The sequence below is a fragment of the Ceratotherium simum genome, chromosome 5, assembly GCF_057802395.1.
Source record: "Ceratotherium simum simum isolate JZ-2026a chromosome 5, ASM5780239v1, whole genome shotgun sequence".
In the NCBI taxonomy this organism is placed as follows: Eukaryota; Metazoa; Chordata; class Mammalia; order Perissodactyla; family Rhinocerotidae; genus Ceratotherium; species Ceratotherium simum.
This window is the reverse complement of record NC_141904.1, coordinates 51,613,834-51,632,828: the sequence shown is the minus strand read 5'-3', so window position 1 is coordinate 51,632,828 and position 18,995 is coordinate 51,613,834. Positions and strand designations below refer to the sequence as shown.

The window sequence follows — 18,995 nt, the reverse complement described above, 5'->3', positions numbered from 1 at the left end:
CGACGTGACGCCCGTCCGAAGAAAGAGCCTAAGCCACAGGAGTCTGGAACTCAGGGAGACCTCTGAGCCGCAGGCAGTTGTGAGGGAGAAAGCTCCGGAAGTCCATATAGGGTTGCTACCCGCAGCCTGGCAAGAGAGGTGGACAGGGGCGAGTCCGGACCCTGAGCGCGCCGCCGGCGGGGGCGGACCCAGGCCGCAGTGCGCAGGCGCGCGCCGAGCTAACCGTTTCCATGGCGGCGAGGACCCACGCGCCCCAACCGCTCTTCAACTGTCGGGTCCCAGGCTTCTGCCCCGCCGAAGGCCGTTGTGCCCGAACGTGTCAGCACCCCCGCCTCAGCCCTGGCTCCTGCCTGGGGTCAGCCGAACCCCACCTTCCCACTCTGTCCCTGGCCTCGACATGAGCCACCTGGAGCTGCTGCTGCCTGGGGAGGCTGACTTGCTGATTAGAGGACTGCGCAGCTTCCCGCTGCGCGAGATGGGCTCCGGAGGGTGAGGCAGCTGGATCAAGGGTCTCGCGGAGTCATGGGGTCACAGTCTTTGAGGTGGGCCTGACATTGGGCGGAGGGGTTGCCCAGTGTGGAGAGGACTCCAGGTAGGGAGGCAGAGCTCTCCAAGATAGGGGTATATGGTCCTGAGTCCCCTCTGGTCGCTCAGGATCGGGTTAGGCTTCAGTAGGACTTAGCCCCCACTCCCGCCCCTACTGCACACATGTGCACCTAAATGCACACACACCCCTCTGAGGCAGGTGGAACCAGCAGCATGAGAACCTGGAGAAGCTGAACATGCAGGCCATCCTTGATGCCACGGCCAGCCAGGACGAGCCCATCCAGGAGCTGCTGGTCACCCATGGGAAGGTACGCTGGGGTCACAGGCAGGGTTCCTGCCTTCCCACCCCCTGCCCCACCACTCTACCCCTCACGAGCCCCTGGGTGCGGGGCCTGGGTTGATTAGGGAGATAGTCCTAGAGAGATGGATCCTAGAACAGCCTAGGCTGCAAGGGGAGGGCCCAAGTTCTAAAGACATTCTTGAGGGGGCCTGCCCGGTGGCGTAGGGGTTAAGTTCGTGCATTCTGCTTTGGCGGCCCGGGGTTCACTGGTTCTGATCCTGGGTGCGGACATACCGCTCATCAAGCCATGCTGAGGTGGTGTCCCACATAGAAGAGCTACAACTCTACAACTATGATACACAACTATGTACTGGGGCTTTGGGGAGAAAAAAAGAAAAAGAGGAAGATTGGCAACAAATGTTAGCGCAGGGCCGATCTTCCTCAAAAAAAAAAAAAATCTTAAAGGCATTCTTGAATAGACTGTAAGGCCAGAAGGGGCCACACTGAAGTGGGGGTGGGACTCGTGCATGGAAGGAGGCAGCTTTCCCAACGTGAGAGAGAGGGAGTTAGAAACCAGGGATTGGCTTGGCTAGAACATGAGCCAGGAGGTGACACCAGTAGATGACCTGAGATATCACCTGACAAAAGAGATCCTCTGCAAGTAAAAGGTGGAGCCCCCTACTGAGGGGTGGGGTAGGAATAGGGCACTGTGACGGGCCCTGAGTAAGGGTGAAGCCAAGGCACACAAGAGCCTTGGAAGGCCAGAGGATGGGGACAAGAGGGAAGGCATAAGCAGAAGAGCTGGCCTGAGAGGGACACCTGGATGGTGGAGGAGGGGACAAGGGCACAGGTACAGGGGAAACAAGGCAGCCTGGGGAATAAGGTAAGGGTCAGTCACAGGAAGCATGGAGGATGTCCCCACAGAGATGTCAGGGGCAGCTGGAAATGAAGGTCTAAGGTGCAGGAAAGAGGTTAGGAAGGTACTCATGGGGTCTGGGAGAGTGTAGGGGCCCAGGGGAGTTTGTTGAGAGCTGGGCTGGGCTGGGCTGAGCCAGAGATGGGAGGGTTGCCAGGCCAAGGTAGGCCTACCTCATCCCTGTCCTTTCCCTGCCCCGCAAAGATCCCAACGCTGGTGGAGGAGCTGATTGCAGTGGAGATGTGGAAGCAGAAGGTGTTCCCTGTGCTGTGCAGGCTAGAAGACTTCAAGCCCCAGAACACCTTTCCCATATACATAGTGGTGAGCTAGGTTCCTGGTTCACACCCCCACCCACCCCTTCAGAGAGCCCTGGATGACAGAGGATAGCTGGTAGTCCTATCCCTCCCTCAGCAGCCCCGGTCCCTGTCATCTATCTGACAGGTACACCATGAGGCCTCCATCATCAACCTCCTGGAGACAGTATTCTTCCACAAGGTGAGGCACCAGCCCTGCCCACAGGCTACTGCCCCAGGCCAGAGCCTGGGAGCAAGGGGGGTTGTGTCTGTACGGGAGGGAATCAGAGACAGAATGTTTCCCCTGCTCCTGCCTCCCAGAAGGTGTGTGAGTCAGCAGAGGACACCATCTTTGACCTAGTGGACTACTGCCACCGCAAACTGACTCTGTTGGTGGCCCGGAGTGGCCATAGTGGCCCCCCTGAAGACAATGAGTCCCAGTACAGCACCCCTATGCAGGTGGGCTGAGGTTCCCTGGGGTTGGCATGGGCTAGACCTAGGCTCCCTGAGGCCTGAGCAGGCAGGGGGTGGCCCAACTTGAGCACCATGTGGCCCCCTAGGAGCTGCAGAAGCAGGCAGAGCTGATGGAATTTGAGATTGCACTGAAGGCCCTCTCAGTGCTACGCTACATCACAGACTGTGTGAACAGGTGGGCAGCCCTGCTGTGCCTGGGGCCTGCAGTGGAGAGCTGGGAGCCTGGGCCATAGCCTTTGCTCACCTCTCTCCACCCCCACCCTTAGCCTTTCCCTGAGCACCTTGAGCCGCATGCTTAGCACCCACAACCTGCCCTGCCTCCTGGTGGAACTGCTGGAGCACAGTCCCTGGAGCCGGAGGGAAGGAGGTAAGGTCCTCCTCCACCTGCCCCAGCTCACTGCTTCCAGGACATCCTCCAGGATGAGAGTGGGCAGCTTACACAGGCAGACAAGCTCTGCCCCTAGCCCACAGAGGATACCAGGATGCCTCACCCAAGGTGGGTCTAGACCTGGGCTTGCAGCAGGCAAGGCCTGTGTGTCCACTACCAAGGAGTCACCCTGTTGTAGAGTGAGCAGCACTCCAACCTGGGCAAGTCCTATGCCCAGGCAGTGGTCAGTCCCCCAGACCATGCAGCTGGTTCACTCGAAGTGTATGCAATGCCTGCACCCAGTGTGCTGGTTCCTCTCCCCAGGCAAGCTGCAGCAATTTGAGGGCGGCTGTTGGCAGACAGTGCCCCCCCCAGAGCAGCAAAAGTTGAGCAAGTTGGACGGGCAGGTGTGGATTGCCCTGTACAACCTGCTGCTAAGCCCCGAGGCCAGGGCCCGCTACTGCCTCACAAGCTTTGCCAAGGGACAGCTACTCAAGGTGGGGAACTCCTCCAACACCAGTCCCAGCACTGCCACACCCCACCCCACCCCTGCTGCTTATCTTTGCCCACTCACCTCAGCCCCAGTCCTCTTTCCAGACCTTGAGCCTCAGGTGCCACAACAGCTACTGGGACATGAGCCCACAGGCACCCTCAGCCCAGCCCAGCCCTGGCCCTCTCTGTTCCTTGACCCTCTGGTCAGCATCACTTCACACTGGCCTCCCCTGGACACCCTTGCAGCTTCGGGCCTTCCTCACAGACACGCTGCTTGACCAGCTGCCCAATCTAGCAGACCTGCAGGGTTTCCTGGCCCACCTGGCCTTGGCTGAACCCCAGCCCCCTAAGAAGGACCTGGTGTTGGAACAGGTAAGCACTAGGAATTTAGTTGCTCAGAAGTAGTTAGTTGCCCACTTTGCCAGCTTCTCCCTGACACTCTCCAATTTTCTCCCTCAGATCCCAGAAATCTGGGAGCGCCTAGAGCAAGAGAACAGAGGCAAGTGGCAGGCTATTGCTAAGCACCAGCTGCGGCATGTATTCAGCCCCTCAGAGCAGGACCTGCGGTTGCAGGCACGAAGGTGAGGCCTGAGCTGGCAGAAGAGGTGGAAGAGATGCAGAAGGCCTGGACATGGGCAGGGGTGCTCCTGTGCTCCCACTGGCCAGGCCTAGCCAGGCTCTCCTGACCCTTTTTCTCAGATGGGCTGAGACCTACAGGCTGGACGTGCTAGAGGCAGTAGCTCCAGAGCGGCCCCGCTGTGCCTACTGCGGCACAGAGGCCTCCAAGCGCTGTTCACGATGCCAGAATGAGTGGTATTGCTGCAGGTGAGGGCATCCTAGGACCTTGGACCCCTAAGCCCCACTCCCATACCCCCCACAAGCACTGCATCCTCACCAGGCCACCTGCCTGCAGGGAGTGCCAAGTCAAGCACTGGGAGAAGCATAGAAAGGCTTGTGTCCGGACAGCCCAGGGTGACAGAGCCAAGTGAAGGCTGCAGCTGCTGAGGGACAACCACCCATGCGATACAACCCACCTTGAGTGTGCCCCTGAACCTAGGGATCTCAGCCCGGCCTCTGCCAGAGCCCCAGCCTCCCAGGTGGTGAACACAGCCGACAGGGTAGAGCTGCTGACCCATCTCCCCCAGCAAAGCGCTGCCGGCTTCCTGCCCCACCCGGCGGGTAGGCTGAGGGCGCTGCCTCAGCAACCTAGGGCAGGAGGCCTGGGCGGAGGGCGAGGGCGAGGGCCGGATGTGGGGACCCTCTTCCTCTAGCACTGTAAAGCTGGCCTCCAGAAACATGCCTGTCTCCGAGTGGTCCTTTGCGGTCGTCGTCGTCGTTAGGGGAGGGGAGGAAAGGGAGGGCGGGGACTCTGGGAAAGGCCCCCACCCCGCCCTCCCACCCCACTCCGCCTGCGGGCGGACACAGTCCCGGCGCCCAGGTTTCCATTGCGCCGCTCTCCTCGGCGCTCTCCCGCCGCTGTGCCTGGATCGCTGACGCGGCGCCGCCTCGAGACCGTCCCACGGCCTCGCCCGCTCCGCGCTCGCTCGCGCCCAGAGCCGGCCGGAGTCCGGGCCCGACTGGGCCATGTCCGCTGAGCCTGAGCTCATTGAGCTGCGGGAACTGGCACCCGAGAAGCGCGCCGGCCCGGGCCGCACCCGGCTGGAGCGCGCCAACGCGCTGCGCATCGCACCGGGCACAACGCGCAACCAAGCAAGGCAGCTGGTCCCGAGCCGCGGCCACCGCTTCCAGACCGCGGAGCCCGCCACGCACACGTGGTGCGACCTCTGCGGCGACTTCATCTGGGGCGTCGTGCGCAAGGGCCTGCAGTGCGCACGTGAGTAGCGGCCCCCGCGCGCTGGTGAAACGAAACGAGCGGCCAAGGGGCAGCACTGTCGCTGCGGGTCAAGTTGCGACGGAGGGGGTAGAGGCAGGGACGGGCCCCGCGAACCAGGTCCGTTATCTTTGCCCCATCGCGGAAGTCTTTGGGCAGATGGTTTTATATCCTTGCCGTGCTCCATCTGCGTCTGGGGCACAGCTGGACAGAGGTGGTTGCCTGTGAATAACAAGGTGCAGATTTCAAGGTTCTTACCTTTAAAGTGCCTTTGCCCTTCTTGAGAAAGGCCTACCAGTCTCTGAGTCCATATTCCCAGGCCTGCTCCTTCCTGAAGATTCACTTACCTGTGTCCCCTCCAGAATCCTTGGGGTGAAGGGAATTTACCCACCTATGGGAGGGGTCCTGGAAAAAGAATCTTGGGTGGGCCCTCACAAGCAGGAATTTTGTTGTCTTCATTTAGCAAATACTTACTGCAGGCCCAGTCAACCAGGTGCTAAAACATGAAACACAGCCACACACCAGCAGTCCTTCTGCCCTCCCAGGAATCACCAGCAAGCAGAGGTTGCTCTCCCACTGGCTACACACCAGCTAGAATCACTTGGGATGCTTTTACAGCCCTCCAAACCCCTGTGCCTGGACCCTACCTTAGACCTGTTGAATCAAATCACTGAGTATATGAGTGTATCAGCGATTTTTAAACACGGATCATTCTAATGTGCAGCCTGGGTTGAGAATCATGTTCTGGCCCGTGTAGGAGCTTTAGGGAAGGTATCCTAGGCCTGTGTGGGTATGGAGACTCTCTCGTCCAGCAGGGAGTCTGTCCTGAATTCTGGGAGGAACACAGGAGTTGTGACAGAATACAAAGCATGAACAAGGACTGGGACATTGCAGTGTTCCCAAAGAGAAATAAAGTGGCCATGGAGATGAAAAACAGGACAATTTGGGTGTGTGTCAGGCAAAGACAAGGGAGGACTCAAGGATGAGCTGGGGTTTTTTGCCTTTTGTGTGTGTGTGTGTGAGGAGATCAGCCCTGTGCTAACATCTGCCAATCCTCCTCTGTTTTTGCTGAGGAAGACTGGCCCTGGGCTAACATCCATGCCCATCTTCCTCCACTTTATATGGGACGCCGCCACAGCATGGCTTGCCAAGCAGTGCGTCAGTGTGTGCCAGGATCCGAACTGGCGAACACCAGGCCGCTGCAGCGGAGCGCACACACTTAACCACTTGCGCCACCGGGCCAGCCCAAGGGGTTTTTTGCCTTAAACAACTGGAATAATAGCAATTTTTGCTGAGATGAACTCTGGTAAGGGTAGGGTGAGGTGGAAGAAAAGTGAGTTAAATTGTGACCATGTTGGGTTGAAATGTCTATTAGACATCCAAGTGAAGATACTGACACACAGATTTGACCTGAGCGGGGAGGTCAGTGATGGAAGCCTTGGATCCGGGGTTGGTGAGTGTACACAGCACAGGGCAGTGATCAGGACTGAGCCTCGGACACTCCACCATTAGATCTGGAAGTTGAGACAGAACCAAAGGAGCTGAGCAGGAGCTGCAGGGAGGTGGGAGGAAAAACTGGGAACCAAGGGGAGCAAGCATCAAACGATGCCGAGGACGTGAAGATGCAAAAGGGACGTGATTCGGCAGTGCAGTAGGTTGCTGAGGATCCGGAGCAGGGCAGTTGCCTGGAGGGAAGGGCAAGCCTGACTGGAATGGGTAGAGGAGAGAGTGAAGGCAAGGAATTAGAGTGTATGCAGACCAGTGTTGATAACTTTTGGCGTGAGGGGAGTAAGACAGATGACAACTAGAGGGGGACATGGGTTAAAGATGTTTGGTTTTTTCCCTTCAAGTACATGGGCGGAGAGAGGGGGGCTGACAATGCGGAAGGGGGAAGTTCTGCCCTAGGCGCTAGTGTTGAGCAGGCCTGGATCCCTAACCGCCTGAAGCCTTCCCACCAGGTTCCAGACGCCAGGGAACCAACACTAGAATCTGTGTAGCAGTGGGCGGTAACGGGGCCTGAGATAAGGCCGGTCATGCAGAGCTTGGCGGGCAACGGCCTTCCCCCTGGGGCTTCTCTTCCGTCCCCGGGACACTTCTCCGAGCTGGAGCTGGGACTCCTCCACCTCACGGCCAGGCCTCTCTGCAGATTGCAAGTTCACCTGCCACTACCGTTGCCGCGCGCTCGTCCGCCTGGACTGCTGCGGGCCCCGGGACCTGGGCTGGGAACCGGCGCTGGAGCGGGACACAAACGTGGTGAGCGCGGGGCCGGGGGCGTATGGGCGAGGCAGGGACGCGCAGACGAGCAGGCCACACTGCAGGTGTTTCTAGGACCGCCCGGCATTACACGCAATGAGCGTTCTAATAGCGGATTTCCCTGCGGCAGAGAGTGGCTAACTCTGCGCGCGGCTTCGAAGGGGTGCCTGGGGTGCTGACTCCGCTCGGACTGCCCGGAATCTCCCAGGCGCCGCGCCCACGCAATTTCCGCACCTCTCCGCTTCCGGTCTTGTGGCCACGCTGGTGCACATGCGCATAAGCTCCGACTTGTCCCCTACGGGAGGTGGGTTAGCTGCAGCGAGGCGGAGCTGAGCTGAACGGCCTGGGCGATGAGATCATTCCTGCAGGCGAGGCGTGTGTGGCCCCGCCCTTCGGCTTTCCTCCCCCAATGAGACGAGAGCTAGATCCTGGCTGTCTACGTTTCAGTGTTAACGGTTGCCGCGCGTACAGCGGTCTGGGCGCCCGCGCACGCTGACACGCGCGCGCAAGCGCACAGGCGCCTGGGGCGGTGGTTAGAGACTACCGGCACAGAGGACTTGGGGAGCGGGCGGGCGCGGCGATGGGCGAGGCGGACGCGGGGACGCCTTCTTTCGAGATGACCTGGAGCAGCACGACAAGCAGTGGCTACTGCAGCCAGGAGGACTCGGACTCCGAGCTCGAGCAGTACTTCACGGCGCGTACCTCGCTGGCGCGGAGGCCGCGCCGGGACCAGGTGGGAGCCCGGGGGTGCGGGCGGCGGGCCCGGGGCGGTCGCTGGGACCCCGCCCCTCCCCGGTAAGTTGCTGGGTCGAGAGTTTGTGGGCAGTCCCGCCCTCCCGTCAGCGCAGATTCGGAACCTGCCCGGGGCCAGCACGCGGAACCGTGTGTCGGGCTCTCAGCGCCTCGGTACCAGGTGCCGAGGCCTCCTTGCTGTCTGTTACAGACCAGTTGAACCAGAGGAAGAAGCTACGTGGCTTGGGGTAGACCAGGGATGGGCATTATCCACCTATGACTAAAGCCTACTGTGCAGCCTGGACTAGCACCTCAATTTCCGCGTTCGGGCCGCTCCCACCCCCTCTCTGGAGGACAAGGAGGAGGAAGTGGAGGGGGAGGAGTCCTCGCCGGGAATTGAGAAGTGTGTTTAGGAGAAAGGCGAAGGAAGGTCCGGGCCCCTCCATCTACACTCCTGGATGGAGCCAGCTGAGTCCCCACCTCTTGCCGGTCCTAGCCTGTCACCAGCTGCTGGAATGTGGAGGATTCTGATCCCTCCTCTGAAGTGGACCTGGAGTGCTCGCTTTGACAGTACATATACTAAAATTGGAGTGGACCTGGAGAAAGGGGATTTGGGAATGGATGGGAAGGAAGACTTGTTTTGGATTGTAAGCATCCAGGAGCACTTTATTAACAAGAGGTGGGGAAGGCTAGATTGAAAAATGCCCTGAGAGGGGTCAAGAGAGATAGAGGTTACTAATCTAGGACTATAAGGTGTGGTGCTGGAGTAGCTGTGCCTCTTGGAGTTTTCTAAATGTCTCCATTATCAAAGGCCTCTGTGCTGTGTGCCATGAATGTGACCACCAGGCTCAGATAATTGTTATGGAGCTGGTTCACCTCAGGGGAGCACCCCAGCCAGGGCATCAGGAAAGAGAGATGGGGACCATGAAGCTCAGTATACCTGGCAGCAATGGGGCAGAATTTCTTACGTGAGCCAAGAAAAGGGAGTTGTGGATGATTCTTTAGATGAAAATTTTATACCTTAAAAGTTCAACCCATAGCTTGAGTGCAAGGTTTGCGTGTGGGTCCCTGGGACTGTCTCTGTGTCACTCAGACCCGAGCCATTTTCCATTTTGGAAAGGTGAGAAAACAACAAGACACTAACCGATTGAAAAGGACTAGGGAGTCCCAAGTTATGTGTAAAATAAAACCATCAGTCACTATGGACAGTGGCAGAATGGAGGGTGGGTCGCTTTGGTGGAGGAGAAGGGAAATTCCATGGTCCTCTGTGCATCCCTCTGGGATGGCTGTTGGACACCTCCTCCAGCAGGTAGCTTTGGAAATGAAAAAAAAACTCCACTTCCTCTAGAATCCTGGTAGGACAGTGCAGTGCTGCCAGTCCAAGTCTCTCGTTTTATGAATAAAGATACTGAGGGAGGTTCACCTGGAGAAGGGAAGGGGCTGGAACCGAGGTCACTGCATCCCAGTCCAGGGCTCCTGGATAACCCAGACAGGGAAGAGGAAGGAGCAAGTTTTCTCATTCCCAGGCTGGAGCTCAGACCTATCACAAGGAAGAGGAATAAGTTAGTGTCATCCCTATACCCATCCTGTTCTAGAAACAGAATTCTCTTCCTTCCTGCCCTGGCACTAGAGTCTGCTCAGCTTTCCTCCTGCCCCTAGCATCCCTCCCATCCTGACACTCCTCTCCATTGAGGTACTCCATCCTGTACCAAGCCCTCTCCTTGGGCCTGAGCAAACACATTCACCCTTTTTTTTTTTTTTTTTAATTTTTTGTTTATTGCAGTAACATTGGTTTATAACATTGTAAAAATTTCAGGTGTACATCATTGTACTATTTCTGCATCACATTCACCCTTTATTCCCAGCCTCCAGCCCTCATTTTATCCCCTAGATCCCCCATTTTCCAGGGCCCACACCATTTGTTCTTACCAGCCTTGCAGGATTTCCCACTGTCCCCAAGAAGGTTTCTGCTAGAGTTTTCACTTCTCAATGCTCTCCTCCATCCAGGAAACCTTTCCAAACTTGGGGAAGCAAAGAGGCTTCAGTTCCCACCCCTCTCCCAATACCTTTTTCCTGTGAGGCCCCAGCCTCAGTCCTCAGCACCATGTACTTGCTGGCTGCTGAACAGCAGCAGATTCTAAGTGAAGAGCTAAAAGGTTGTGAACTCCACCTTACCCCCTTATCTGCCCTCCCTATTCATCCCCATCAGATGATTTAAGCTTATGGGCCTCCAAGGCAGCAATCAGGGAGAAGCTCAGATTGTCCTGAGCTCATAGCTAGGCACAAGGTTATTCTGCAGGAGACCTGGTGGGAACTCCCCTGGGACAAAGCATTGGTCCGTGATGATCTCAGTTGTGTCTGTGACACTCCCATTCCAACTAGGGCCTATCTGACGTCAACAGGATGTAAGGCTGATGCAATGGGACCAAGGGAATTTGGCAGAAGAAAGTTAATTCGGAGCCCTGGCTACCCTGGTCCATACTCCACCCTTCTGACAAGAATCCAGTCCCTGGAGGAGTGGGGGAGGGGCTAAGTGGTGGAGCTAAAATCTTTGGGCTAAACCTCCAGACAGCTGGGGAAGGTACAGAAGCCTACCTGCTTGGGCCTTGTGGGATGGCTCTACCAGGAGGCTGCCTGTGCAACTCTGGCAGATTTGAGCCTGGCCTGACACTGCCTTTTGTGTAGCTTATGTCAAGATCAAATGGCATGTCACAGTGGTTTCCTCGCTATGTCTGAGACTTGCAGGGCTGGCCCCAAGTCCCCCACCAAGGGGTGTTAACGTTGTAGAGATTGCCCTTCCCCTCTTGCCCACTGGTGGCTGGGCTCCTGGTGTGCACTGGGTCTCACACCTCTCACCCTGTGGTGGGTTGTGGCCCTTTGCTAAGGCAGAGTGGCAAAGTAGGCTGGCTTCTCCGGGATGCACCCAGACCCCACTCAACTAGGGTGCTGGGATCAGGCTGTGCAGTTGAGAGGTGGTTTTACTGTAAACAAGAGTCCCTCCTCAGAGTTCCCCATCTTTTCCTGGCCCCTGACCTCATGCCTTCAGTTGCCTTGATTTTAAGGTATCCTTAGGGCCTCACCTGGTGTTGAGGAGGCCCCAGGCAGGTGGCAGAAAGAAGCCAGATGATTCTGCTTTGCTGTCTCTACCCATAGTATGCAGAACCAGGAGCAGTGATGGGTTCTTCTCATCAGGCCTCAAGCTTTGTTGTCAGTTTCCAAAGGCTGCCCCACAGGCCATTTTTCAGAGTGGCCCACCCAGGGCTCATCTCCCTGCCTGTGACATGGATTACAGCGGGATGGGTTCCTTAAGGGCCCTATGTCCATGCTGGCCCATCTTTCAGGATGAGCCTGTGGAGTGGGAGACACCTGATCTTTCTCAGGCTGAGATTGAGCAGAAGATCAAGGAGTACAATGGCCAGATTAACAGCAACCTCTTCATGAGCCTGGTGAGTTGACAGCCCGAGAAGGGGATGTGGGGAGAGGCAGGAACCCAGCTGTGTGCCTGATGCCCAAAGGGTCACAGCTGAGGTATTCTTGGGTGGGCCCAAGCAGTGATTTATTCACACTCAGCGTCACCCTAAGTGGACTGGCAGTGAGTGCCTGAATCTGTTCCATCTCACTTGGAACCTAGTCATGGTTCGGTTTCTCCTCTTCAGAACAAGGATGGCTCCTACACAGGCTTCATCAAGGTTCAACTGAAGCTGGTGCGCCCTGTCTCAGTGCCCTCCAGCAAGAAGCCACCCTCCTTGCAGGATGCCCGGCGGGGCCCAGGGCGGGGCACAGCTGTGAGGCGCCGCACCTCCTTCTACATGCCCAAGGATGCTGTCAAGCACCTGCATGTGCTGTCACGCACACGGGCACGCGAGGTCATTGAGGCCCTGCTGCGCAAGTTCTTGGTGGTGGATGACCCCCGCAAGTTTGCGCTTTTTGAGCGGGCTGAGCGCCATGGCCAAGGTGGGCTTACCACCCCACCCCACCGGTGTGTGAGGGTATATACGCATGCACCTGTGCATGTAGGGGCTGAGGGGGCTGGGCCTGACTTTAATCAAACACTCTCTCCCCCCTGCCTGGCCCTCAGTGTACCTCCGGAAGTTGTCTGATGATGAGCAGCCCCTGCGGCTGCGGCTCCTTGCAGGGCCCAGTGAGAAGGCCCTAAGCTTTGTCCTGAAGGAGAATGACTCTGGGGAAGTAAATGTGAGTACACAGCCATCCTTAGTTTCTTGGTGGTTACTGGGCCAGGTTAGTGGGTTACAGCTACAGGAAGGCTTGGAGGAGGAATGGGGCTGGAGGACAAGCCCTGCAAAGCCTCTCCAGGACTATGTGAGCCTTGCAGCTAAAGTGAAGGCTTCAAGGCCACTCATGCCAAGGTCTAGGACTTGTCCCGAGAAGCCAGGAAGAATTGTTTTGGTGCTCTGCTCTTTTCCATTATGGAAAGTCCTCAGTAGATGCAGGAGTCCATCTGATGGCATGGTGATCCCAGGCCAGATCAAAGCCATAACGGATGGGCCCAGGACATAATGGAGGCCCCCTCTTCAAGCATTAGGACTTTTTACCGAGAAATTTTCCAGCTCCAAGGTATTGGGTCTGTAGAGTGGGATTAGACTCAGAGTGTGGGCATGACCTGTCCATAGGTAACTCGAGAACATCTGGTTTGGTTGCCTGTCCAGAAAGTGACTGCCCTACTTTGTGGGGCCCATCTTCTATATGGACTATTGTCAGGAATCCTAGCATAGACCATTCAGGCAAGAGCCTGACATTAGAAAGTCCCATCCTAGCTGTGTGACCATGATGTGCTGATCTTCTCTGGGGAGGGCCTGCTGGCTTGGCCATGATTGCTGCGGCCTATGTCCTCTTCCCTCCCTCCAGTGGGATGCCTTCAGCATGCCTGAACTACACAACTTCCTGCGCATCCTGCAGCGGGAGGAAGAGGAACACCTTCGCCAGATCCTGCAGAAGTACTCCTATTGCCGCCAGAAGATCCAGGAGGCCCTGCATGCCTGCCCCCTGGGGTGACCTCTTATACCCTTGAGTGGAAGGAGGAGAGTAGGCAGCGCCGAGGGCATGCCGTGTGAGTGTGATAGGGCCCGTGTGGCCTGAGGAATGAGTGTGCATGGAGGCCCTCTCTTGCTGGGGGAACGAGCCAGAGAAGAGCGAAGGAGCTGGCCCCCTGTGTCCACCAGTGGGTGTAGCAGAGTATGGCTCTGGACCCTTCTGCCCTTCATGTACTGGGTCGTGGTGGGCCAGGGTTGCCCTGGGAAGCTGCTCCAGGCTTGCAGCAGGGGTAGAGCAGATGGAAGTCTCCTTAATTAGTGTCTCAGATATGAGAATCTTGGAGATTCTACAAACAGAATAGGGTCATGTTTGTAGGGATGAGGGCCCTCATCTAAGGGGAAAAGTTGTATGTTTTGAGTCTTGGATGGGGTCTCAGGACAGCTCTATCAGAGCCAAGGGTGGGTATTCAGGATAAGGCAGGCATCGAGGAAAGTCTAGGTTTCCCTCTACAGTGCCCTCTGACTCTTCACACACCTGGGATCAGGGAGTGCTGGCTCACAGTGCAGCAACAGTGCCTCAGTGCCTCCTCCAAGGAGGATGTCCCTGGGCCAAGGTTTGTGTGAGTGTGGGCACTGTCCCAGGTCTGTGCCTTGTGTGCCAATCAAAGACAGGGTCTTTCCTTCCGGTATTTTTGATGATGTGTGCGAATGTATGTTAATATTTTGTGGCCTCAGCTGAATGCCTCCTGTGGGGAAAGGGGTGGGGGTGACAGTCATCATCAGGGCCTGGGGCCTGAGAATTGGCTGAATAAAGATTTAAGAATTCTCCCTACTTTTGGACTCTTTATTATGGGCCCTCAACCGCAGTTGCCCCTCATGCCAGTGGCTGCCATGGGTGATGGATAGGCTCACAGAGCACCTTTTCGATGTCACCATGGGACCAATTTGTGAAGGATGTCGGGTATGGATATGTACTCAGTCATCACTCAGCCCCCTGGGGCTCAGGTCGTGTGGGGGCAAGAATATCAGCTGAGGCTAGAGCTTAGGGAAACCACACGTCCCCCAACACACACACCCGAGCCGTGGGAGGCGCTTCACCAAATATTTATTGGGCTCCTACTGAAGACCAGACACTGCTCATGGCACCGAAGGTACAGCTGTTAATTCTCTCTTCATGAAACATGCATGGTGGGTTTGGAAAGAACACTGAATTTGAAATAAATCAGTGTGGGAATAGAATGAAGCCAGACAAGCACCCCGCGGCCTGGTCTGAGGTAGGGACATAGTGGTTGGGCACGCCGCTGCACATGACCTCTTCTTTGCCCTACACGAAGAAAAAGCCAGGACGCCACAGCCGCAGCTTTCCTGGGTGTCAGATGCCCCAGCTGGATAGAGTGTGGCTTGCTGGGATCTGACGTCTCACAGGGCATGCTGGGATATCTAGCGCCCGAGGGCGGCTATTGGTCCCGCCCCGCGGACCGACGAGAGAAGCAGCCAATCAGAGGGAAGATCATGCGGAAGCGGAAATGAGGTTTCCGTGGAGACAGCGGAGCCTGCGGAAGGCGGCGGCCGTGGTGGCACCTGCGAGCCGAGGCCGAGGAAGGGCATGGCAGCGCAGACGGCCCTGTGAGAGCGAAGCGGCCGCGGGGCCCGCCATGCGCCGGCGGCCCTGACATGGGCGCCAGCGGCTCCAAAGCTCGGGGCCTGTGGCCCTTCGCCTCGGCGGCGGGGGGCGGCGGTCCGGAGGCTGCGGTCGCTGAGCAAGCTTTGGTGCGGCCGCGAGGCCGAGTCGTGCCCCCCTTCGTATTCACGCGCCGCGGGTAAGGACGCGGGTTCCGCGCTGGGGAGGACAGGCAGGTAGCCGGGCGCCCCGCGTCGTGGGGAGTTCCCGCTGCGGTAGCCCTACACCCAAGCCAGGACAACTCCCATATTTCGGGCCCCCATAGGAGCAAGGGGTGGGGAAAGCCGGGCAGTCGGTTCTTGGCTGTCTGGCTGGCTGCTCTGAAGGTCTCCCTAGGGGAAGAACGTGCCTGAGACTTGTCTCTGGGCAAGCTCTCCGCAGACTAAAGCTAAGATAGGGCCTCCCTGAGACTTCAGGACCTCTTCCATTCATCCCTTCCAGCCCAGCCTGCAAGTTGAAGGCTCCTAGCCTCCCCCTCCCCCAATTCTTATAGGGGAGTATGACCCTGTTTTGCCTGTTTGCGTTCTCTACCGTGGGGGGTGGGGACGTCTGAGGGTAGTGGCCTGGAAAGCAGGACTGGGCCCTAGTGTTGGGATGGGGCCTGAAGAAAAGACCCTCACCCAGATATGTTCTCCAGATCTGGAGCACTGACCTCCTCCCTCTCCCCCAGGGGCCCAGGCAGGAGCACTAGATTTGCCTGGTCCTGGTGGGCCTCTAGGGACGCACTGAGGTGTTGCTGGAGATTTGGCTGTAGATACTCTGGGGACCTAACAGTGACAATTTAGCTGCGCCAGTCACCTGGGAGTGGGTGGGGAGAAGGCAGCCTTTTTCCCTTTAGGCTCTCTCCTAGCTCAGGCATCTGTTATCTCAGGCTTTGGCCCTGGGTCAGCAGTGTCTTCTGGAGTGAGACCAACATGCCAGGCCACCACCCTGCCCACTCTAGAAGTCCTGGGTGAAAGCAAGGGCCTGATGTTGGAATGGCTACTCTTGCTGAACAAACCAGTGATGAGAACTGGCCTTAGCTGCCTGGACAGTGTGCTCTGGTATGGCCTCTCTTCTCGGGGTCTGACAGAGTAGCACTGGCCACCACCCCACTCCCCACTTCCTTCTAGTAGACCCCAGACCCTAACCAAGGGACTCTCCGGTTATATTTTCTTCCCTTTTTCCCATCAAGGTTGTTCCTTGTCATTTGGGGGTGGGCACACTTCCCTGTGGTCTGTGGCATTTGTCATGACCAGGTGTGGGGCTCTAGCCCAGCCTGTTCCCCTCTCCCTCTGCACAGCTCCATGTTCTATGACGAGGATGGGGATCTGGCTCACGAGTTCTATGAGGAGACAATCGTCACCAAGAACGGGCAGAAGCGGGCCAAGCTGAGGCGGGTGCATAAGAACTTGATTCCTCAGGTGAGGGGCTGAGCAGTGGTCATAGAGCCTATGTTGAGTGTGTAGAGGTAGACCCAGATAGGGTCTGCTGTCATGGTGGGGGCTCTTGGGGGAGGAGCTGGGAGAAACAGGAAGGCTTCCTGGATTAGGGGCCCTGAGCTGGCCCTCACTGTCCTCTGTTTCCAGGGCATCGTGAAGCTGGATCCCCCCCGCATCCACGTGGATTTCCCTGTGATCCTCTATGAGGTGTGAGCCTGGAGAGTGGCAGGCATAAGCACCTCCTGGCCCAGCAAGAAACCTCCAGGCTCAAGGTTTGGCTTCCAGTGAGGAACCTAGGCTGGGGCCACAACCCTGAATAAACTCCATTGGCCTGGAATCTTCAGCTGTGAGCGGGGCAGTCCTGCAATGTTGATTGGGTGTTGGTTTGTATGTGGACAAGAGGTGGCTGGTGGTTGGCAAGGGATAATGGTGGAGTTACCAGCCCACCTTCCCCAGCAGTCTCTACAAGGAGCATGGCAGGGCATATACTGGTCAGGAATGCCTGGTTCCTGTCCCCTTGCCTGGCCTGCTTTCTTCCAAGCTTGCCTAGGGCCCAGCCCTGGTAGGGACTACAGCACTTTACAAGCAAGGTCTGCCTTCTTCCAGCCCTTGGGCTGTGGGAGCTGTACAGAAGTGGGAACTTCCTTTCCCTCACTTCCCTTACCCCTTCATTGGAGCATTTCAGCCGTTTGCTACCTCGATTCCTCCTGTGTTGGACAGAGGCTGGGGGCAGCACAAGCCTGATTCTTCCTGCCCATCTGTTCCCACCCCCAGATAGATGGACAGTTTGCTGGCTGTTAATAAGAGTAGGACTGGTGTGGAAGGCTTTTCCCTTCACCCAGGGCTGGGCTGATACCTTCCCAGTGCAACTAGTTGTTGCCCTCCACCCCCACTGCCGGTTGAGAGGGCATAAGATGGGAATGAGGAAGGGCTATGGATGCCTATGCCTAGGGGGAGTTGCCTCAACCCACCTACTCTGTCTAATCCCCTTTGCCTTTGCACCAGCCTCCCCCCCCACACACACCCCCCATTGGGAGGAGACCATCCACTACCCTATGGTGAGGAAGAGCACCCTAGGGCTGGTGCCAGTAGCTCTGAGGAGCCCACCATCCCTTCCCCTACAGTATACCCATCCCTTCAGGATCAGTCAAGGGAAAGTACTGGCGACCCTGGGTAGGGACAGAAAGGAGAATAACCATCAAAGGAATACTTAAAATGTGAAAGTTTGTAAATAGTCTAGTTTATGATGTTGTTGGTGCAGAGTCTGATTTCTACATAGAAATGACTATGACTTTTTTTTTTTAATTCCTTACTGTGCAAGCTCTGTGCTTCAAGAGTGTGGGAAATGGCTTGGGGAGGGTGGCCCCCAATCTAGGAAGGCTGTTGTTGTGTTTTTTGTTGTTTCAATAAAATTATTTGTAGACCCTACATACAAGAGTGGCATGCTCTGAAGCTGTGACACCCAGTGTTTAGACCACCATCTAGGCTCAATAGGTAGCCCTGGGCCCAGGACTCTGGTTGCCCCATCTCTAGCAAGGCCCAGGGTAAGCTTGAGCCCAGCTTGTGGCCATCCCAGCCATGACCAGCAGGTGGCAGTGTCTTCACACAGACCTCAGGATAGAGGGCCACTCAACTGGTCTGTTGAGTTCAATAGTTGGAGATCCCTGGAATTGGAAGGCTTTGGGATACTTCACTGTGGATTGGCCCCACCTGTCTGACCTGAGGTGAGAATGTGACCTCAGATAGGTCTCGAACAGCTGTCCTGCCCCCAGCAGTGCCAGCTGACCCCGCATGAGGTCACAGCCTGAGCCCCATGGACCTCCGAGGCCCAGCCTTAGGTGGACAGTAGCCAAATGGATGCCACCATGTTCTTGGCCTACTGCCAGGCTCTGTAGCCCAAACCCACCTGCCTCCCAGGGCTACCTGTGGACACCACCAGCAGAGTGGGCTTGGGGCTTCTGTTCCAGCAGGCAAAGCTCAGCCACCCAATACTTCGCCTGTTCCCTGCTGCCCTTGTCTTCTCACCTGCAGCCCGTGTCCTGTGGACTTTAAGCCTACAGTTCTCAAGACTCGCTATGAGTCGGGTTCTCTGCTAGACGTAGCCCTTGGACATCAGCCCAACTCCCAGTTAGGGAGGAGGGAGTTCAAGGACCCAGACTTCTGGGTCTGGTGAGTTGGCCTGCCAGTCTTTTGGAGGCTTAAACTTGTCAAGTCCAGAGCAGGATCATCCTCTGCAGCCTGGATTTGCAGTTCTTTGGGTACCTTTCCATTTTCCTGATAAGATGCCAGACATAAGGCTCTGTCATCCTCCACTGTCCTCCCTACTAACTGCCCCAGGGCCAGGTGGTGTCCCATCTCCCATCACCACTGTCCCAGTGTGGGGGAACTCCCTGTGCTGGGGCTGCCCCAGCTGACCCCAAAGCTGGAAACAATGGGGGTCAGGGCAGTGCTTCCCCACTCCCTCCCACTGGGCTGTGCTCACTTCCTTCCTGCTGGCTGCCTGAGGAAGTGTCCCTGCCCTGGGACAGTCTGGCCTGGCCTTTGTTTCCCCAGGGTCCCCTACCCTTGGACCTTCCAAGGCCTGTGTCTCTTGTAGAGCCAGCAAGGTGATACAGGGACACAGCCCTCCCATGCCATGTCCTGGACTCCTTGGTCATCAGGGGCAGGTTCCAGGGTATGTACCCACCTCCCCCAGTCCCCCAATTTAACAAAGCCTTC

At 57.1% G+C, this 18,995-nt stretch overlaps 3 protein-coding genes across 10 annotated transcripts; all 3 read left to right on the top strand.

Annotated features, from left to right (window-relative positions):
• The first annotated feature begins 219 nt into the window (after positions 1 to 219).
• Positions 220 to 4,663, top strand: ZMYND10 (zinc finger MYND-type containing 10). 4 transcript variants are annotated; one of them, XM_087431079.1, is made up of 12 exons: positions 226 to 489; positions 746 to 854; positions 1,947 to 2,063; positions 2,184 to 2,237; positions 2,360 to 2,494; positions 2,596 to 2,684; positions 2,776 to 2,876; positions 3,201 to 3,373; positions 3,474 to 3,740; positions 3,828 to 3,949; positions 4,068 to 4,193; positions 4,282 to 4,663. In XM_087431079.1, exons 1-12 carry the CDS (start codon positions 398 to 400, stop codon positions 4,355 to 4,357), a joined length of 1,461 nt encoding a protein of 486 aa, XP_087287205.1. In that variant the 5' UTR covers positions 226 to 397; the 3' UTR covers positions 4,358 to 4,663. The 4 variants fall into 4 exon arrangements, with proteins under 4 accessions (XP_087287206.1, XP_087287205.1, XP_087287204.1 ...); XM_087431078.1 differs by having other exon boundaries at positions 2,357 to 2,494; XM_004419746.3 differs by having other exon boundaries at positions 229 to 489; positions 2,357 to 2,494; positions 3,615 to 3,740.
• Positions 4,664 to 4,818: 155 nt separating this feature from the next.
• RASSF1 (Ras association domain family member 1) lies at positions 4,819 to 14,007 on the top strand. 4 transcript variants are annotated; one of them, XM_004419742.3, is made up of 6 exons: positions 4,824 to 5,202; positions 7,346 to 7,452; positions 11,526 to 11,630; positions 11,841 to 12,138; positions 12,263 to 12,378; positions 13,051 to 14,007. In XM_004419742.3, exons 1-6 carry the CDS (start codon positions 4,953 to 4,955, stop codon positions 13,195 to 13,197), a joined length of 1,023 nt encoding a protein of 340 aa, XP_004419799.1. In that variant the 5' UTR covers positions 4,824 to 4,952; the 3' UTR covers positions 13,198 to 14,007. The 4 variants fall into 4 exon arrangements, with proteins under 4 accessions (XP_087287200.1, XP_004419799.1, XP_004419800.1 ...); XM_087431074.1 differs by having other exon boundaries at positions 4,819 to 5,202; positions 12,263 to 13,193; XM_004419743.3 differs by lacking the exons at positions 4,824 to 5,202; positions 7,346 to 7,452 and adding an exon at positions 7,461 to 8,185.
• A 593-nt stretch (positions 14,008 to 14,600) lies between these two features.
• TUSC2 (tumor suppressor 2, mitochondrial calcium regulator) lies at positions 14,601 to 17,705 on the top strand. Of its 2 annotated transcripts, none has more exons than XM_087431077.1 (3): positions 14,601 to 14,995; positions 16,109 to 16,259; positions 16,425 to 17,705. In XM_087431077.1, the coding sequence occupies exons 1-3, from the start codon at positions 14,850 to 14,852 to the stop codon at positions 16,488 to 16,490; spliced, it is 363 nt and encodes a 120-aa protein (XP_087287203.1). In that variant the 5' UTR covers positions 14,601 to 14,849; the 3' UTR covers positions 16,491 to 17,705. The 2 variants fall into 2 exon arrangements, with proteins under 2 accessions (XP_087287203.1, XP_004419798.1); XM_004419741.3 differs by having other exon boundaries at positions 14,725 to 14,995; positions 16,139 to 16,259.
• The last annotated feature ends 1,290 nt before the right edge of the window (positions 17,706 to 18,995 follow it).

Excerpts from the sequence above, each read along its gene's own strand:
- ZMYND10 (XM_087431078.1), top strand. The coding sequence starts at position 398 with ATGAGCCACCTGGAGCTGCTGCTGCCTGGGGAGGCTGACTTGCTGATT. Across the intron at positions 2,064-2,183 it reads CCTTTCCCATATACATAGTG|GTACACCATGAGGCCTCCAT; the intron begins GTGAGCTAGGTT and ends TCTATCTGACAG. Across the intron at positions 2,685-2,775 it reads ATCACAGACTGTGTGAACAG|CCTTTCCCTGAGCACCTTGA; the intron begins GTGGGCAGCCCT and ends CCCCACCCTTAG.
- TUSC2 (XM_087431077.1), top strand. The coding sequence starts at position 14,850 with ATGGGCGCCAGCGGCTCCAAAGCTCGGGGCCTGTGGCCCTTCGCCTCG. Across the intron at positions 14,996-16,108 it reads TTCGTATTCACGCGCCGCGG|CCCAGCCTGTTCCCCTCTCC; the intron begins GTAAGGACGCGG and ends GTGGGGCTCTAG. Across the intron at positions 16,260-16,424 it reads ATAAGAACTTGATTCCTCAG|GGCATCGTGAAGCTGGATCC; the intron begins GTGAGGGGCTGA and ends CTCTGTTTCCAG.
- RASSF1 (XM_087431074.1), top strand. The coding sequence starts at position 4,953 with ATGTCCGCTGAGCCTGAGCTCATTGAGCTGCGGGAACTGGCACCCGAG. Across the intron at positions 7,453-11,525 it reads TGGAGCGGGACACAAACGTG|GATGAGCCTGTGGAGTGGGA; the intron begins GTGAGCGCGGGG and ends CCCATCTTTCAG. Across the intron at positions 11,631-11,840 it reads GCAACCTCTTCATGAGCCTG|AACAAGGATGGCTCCTACAC; the intron begins GTGAGTTGACAG and ends TCTCCTCTTCAG.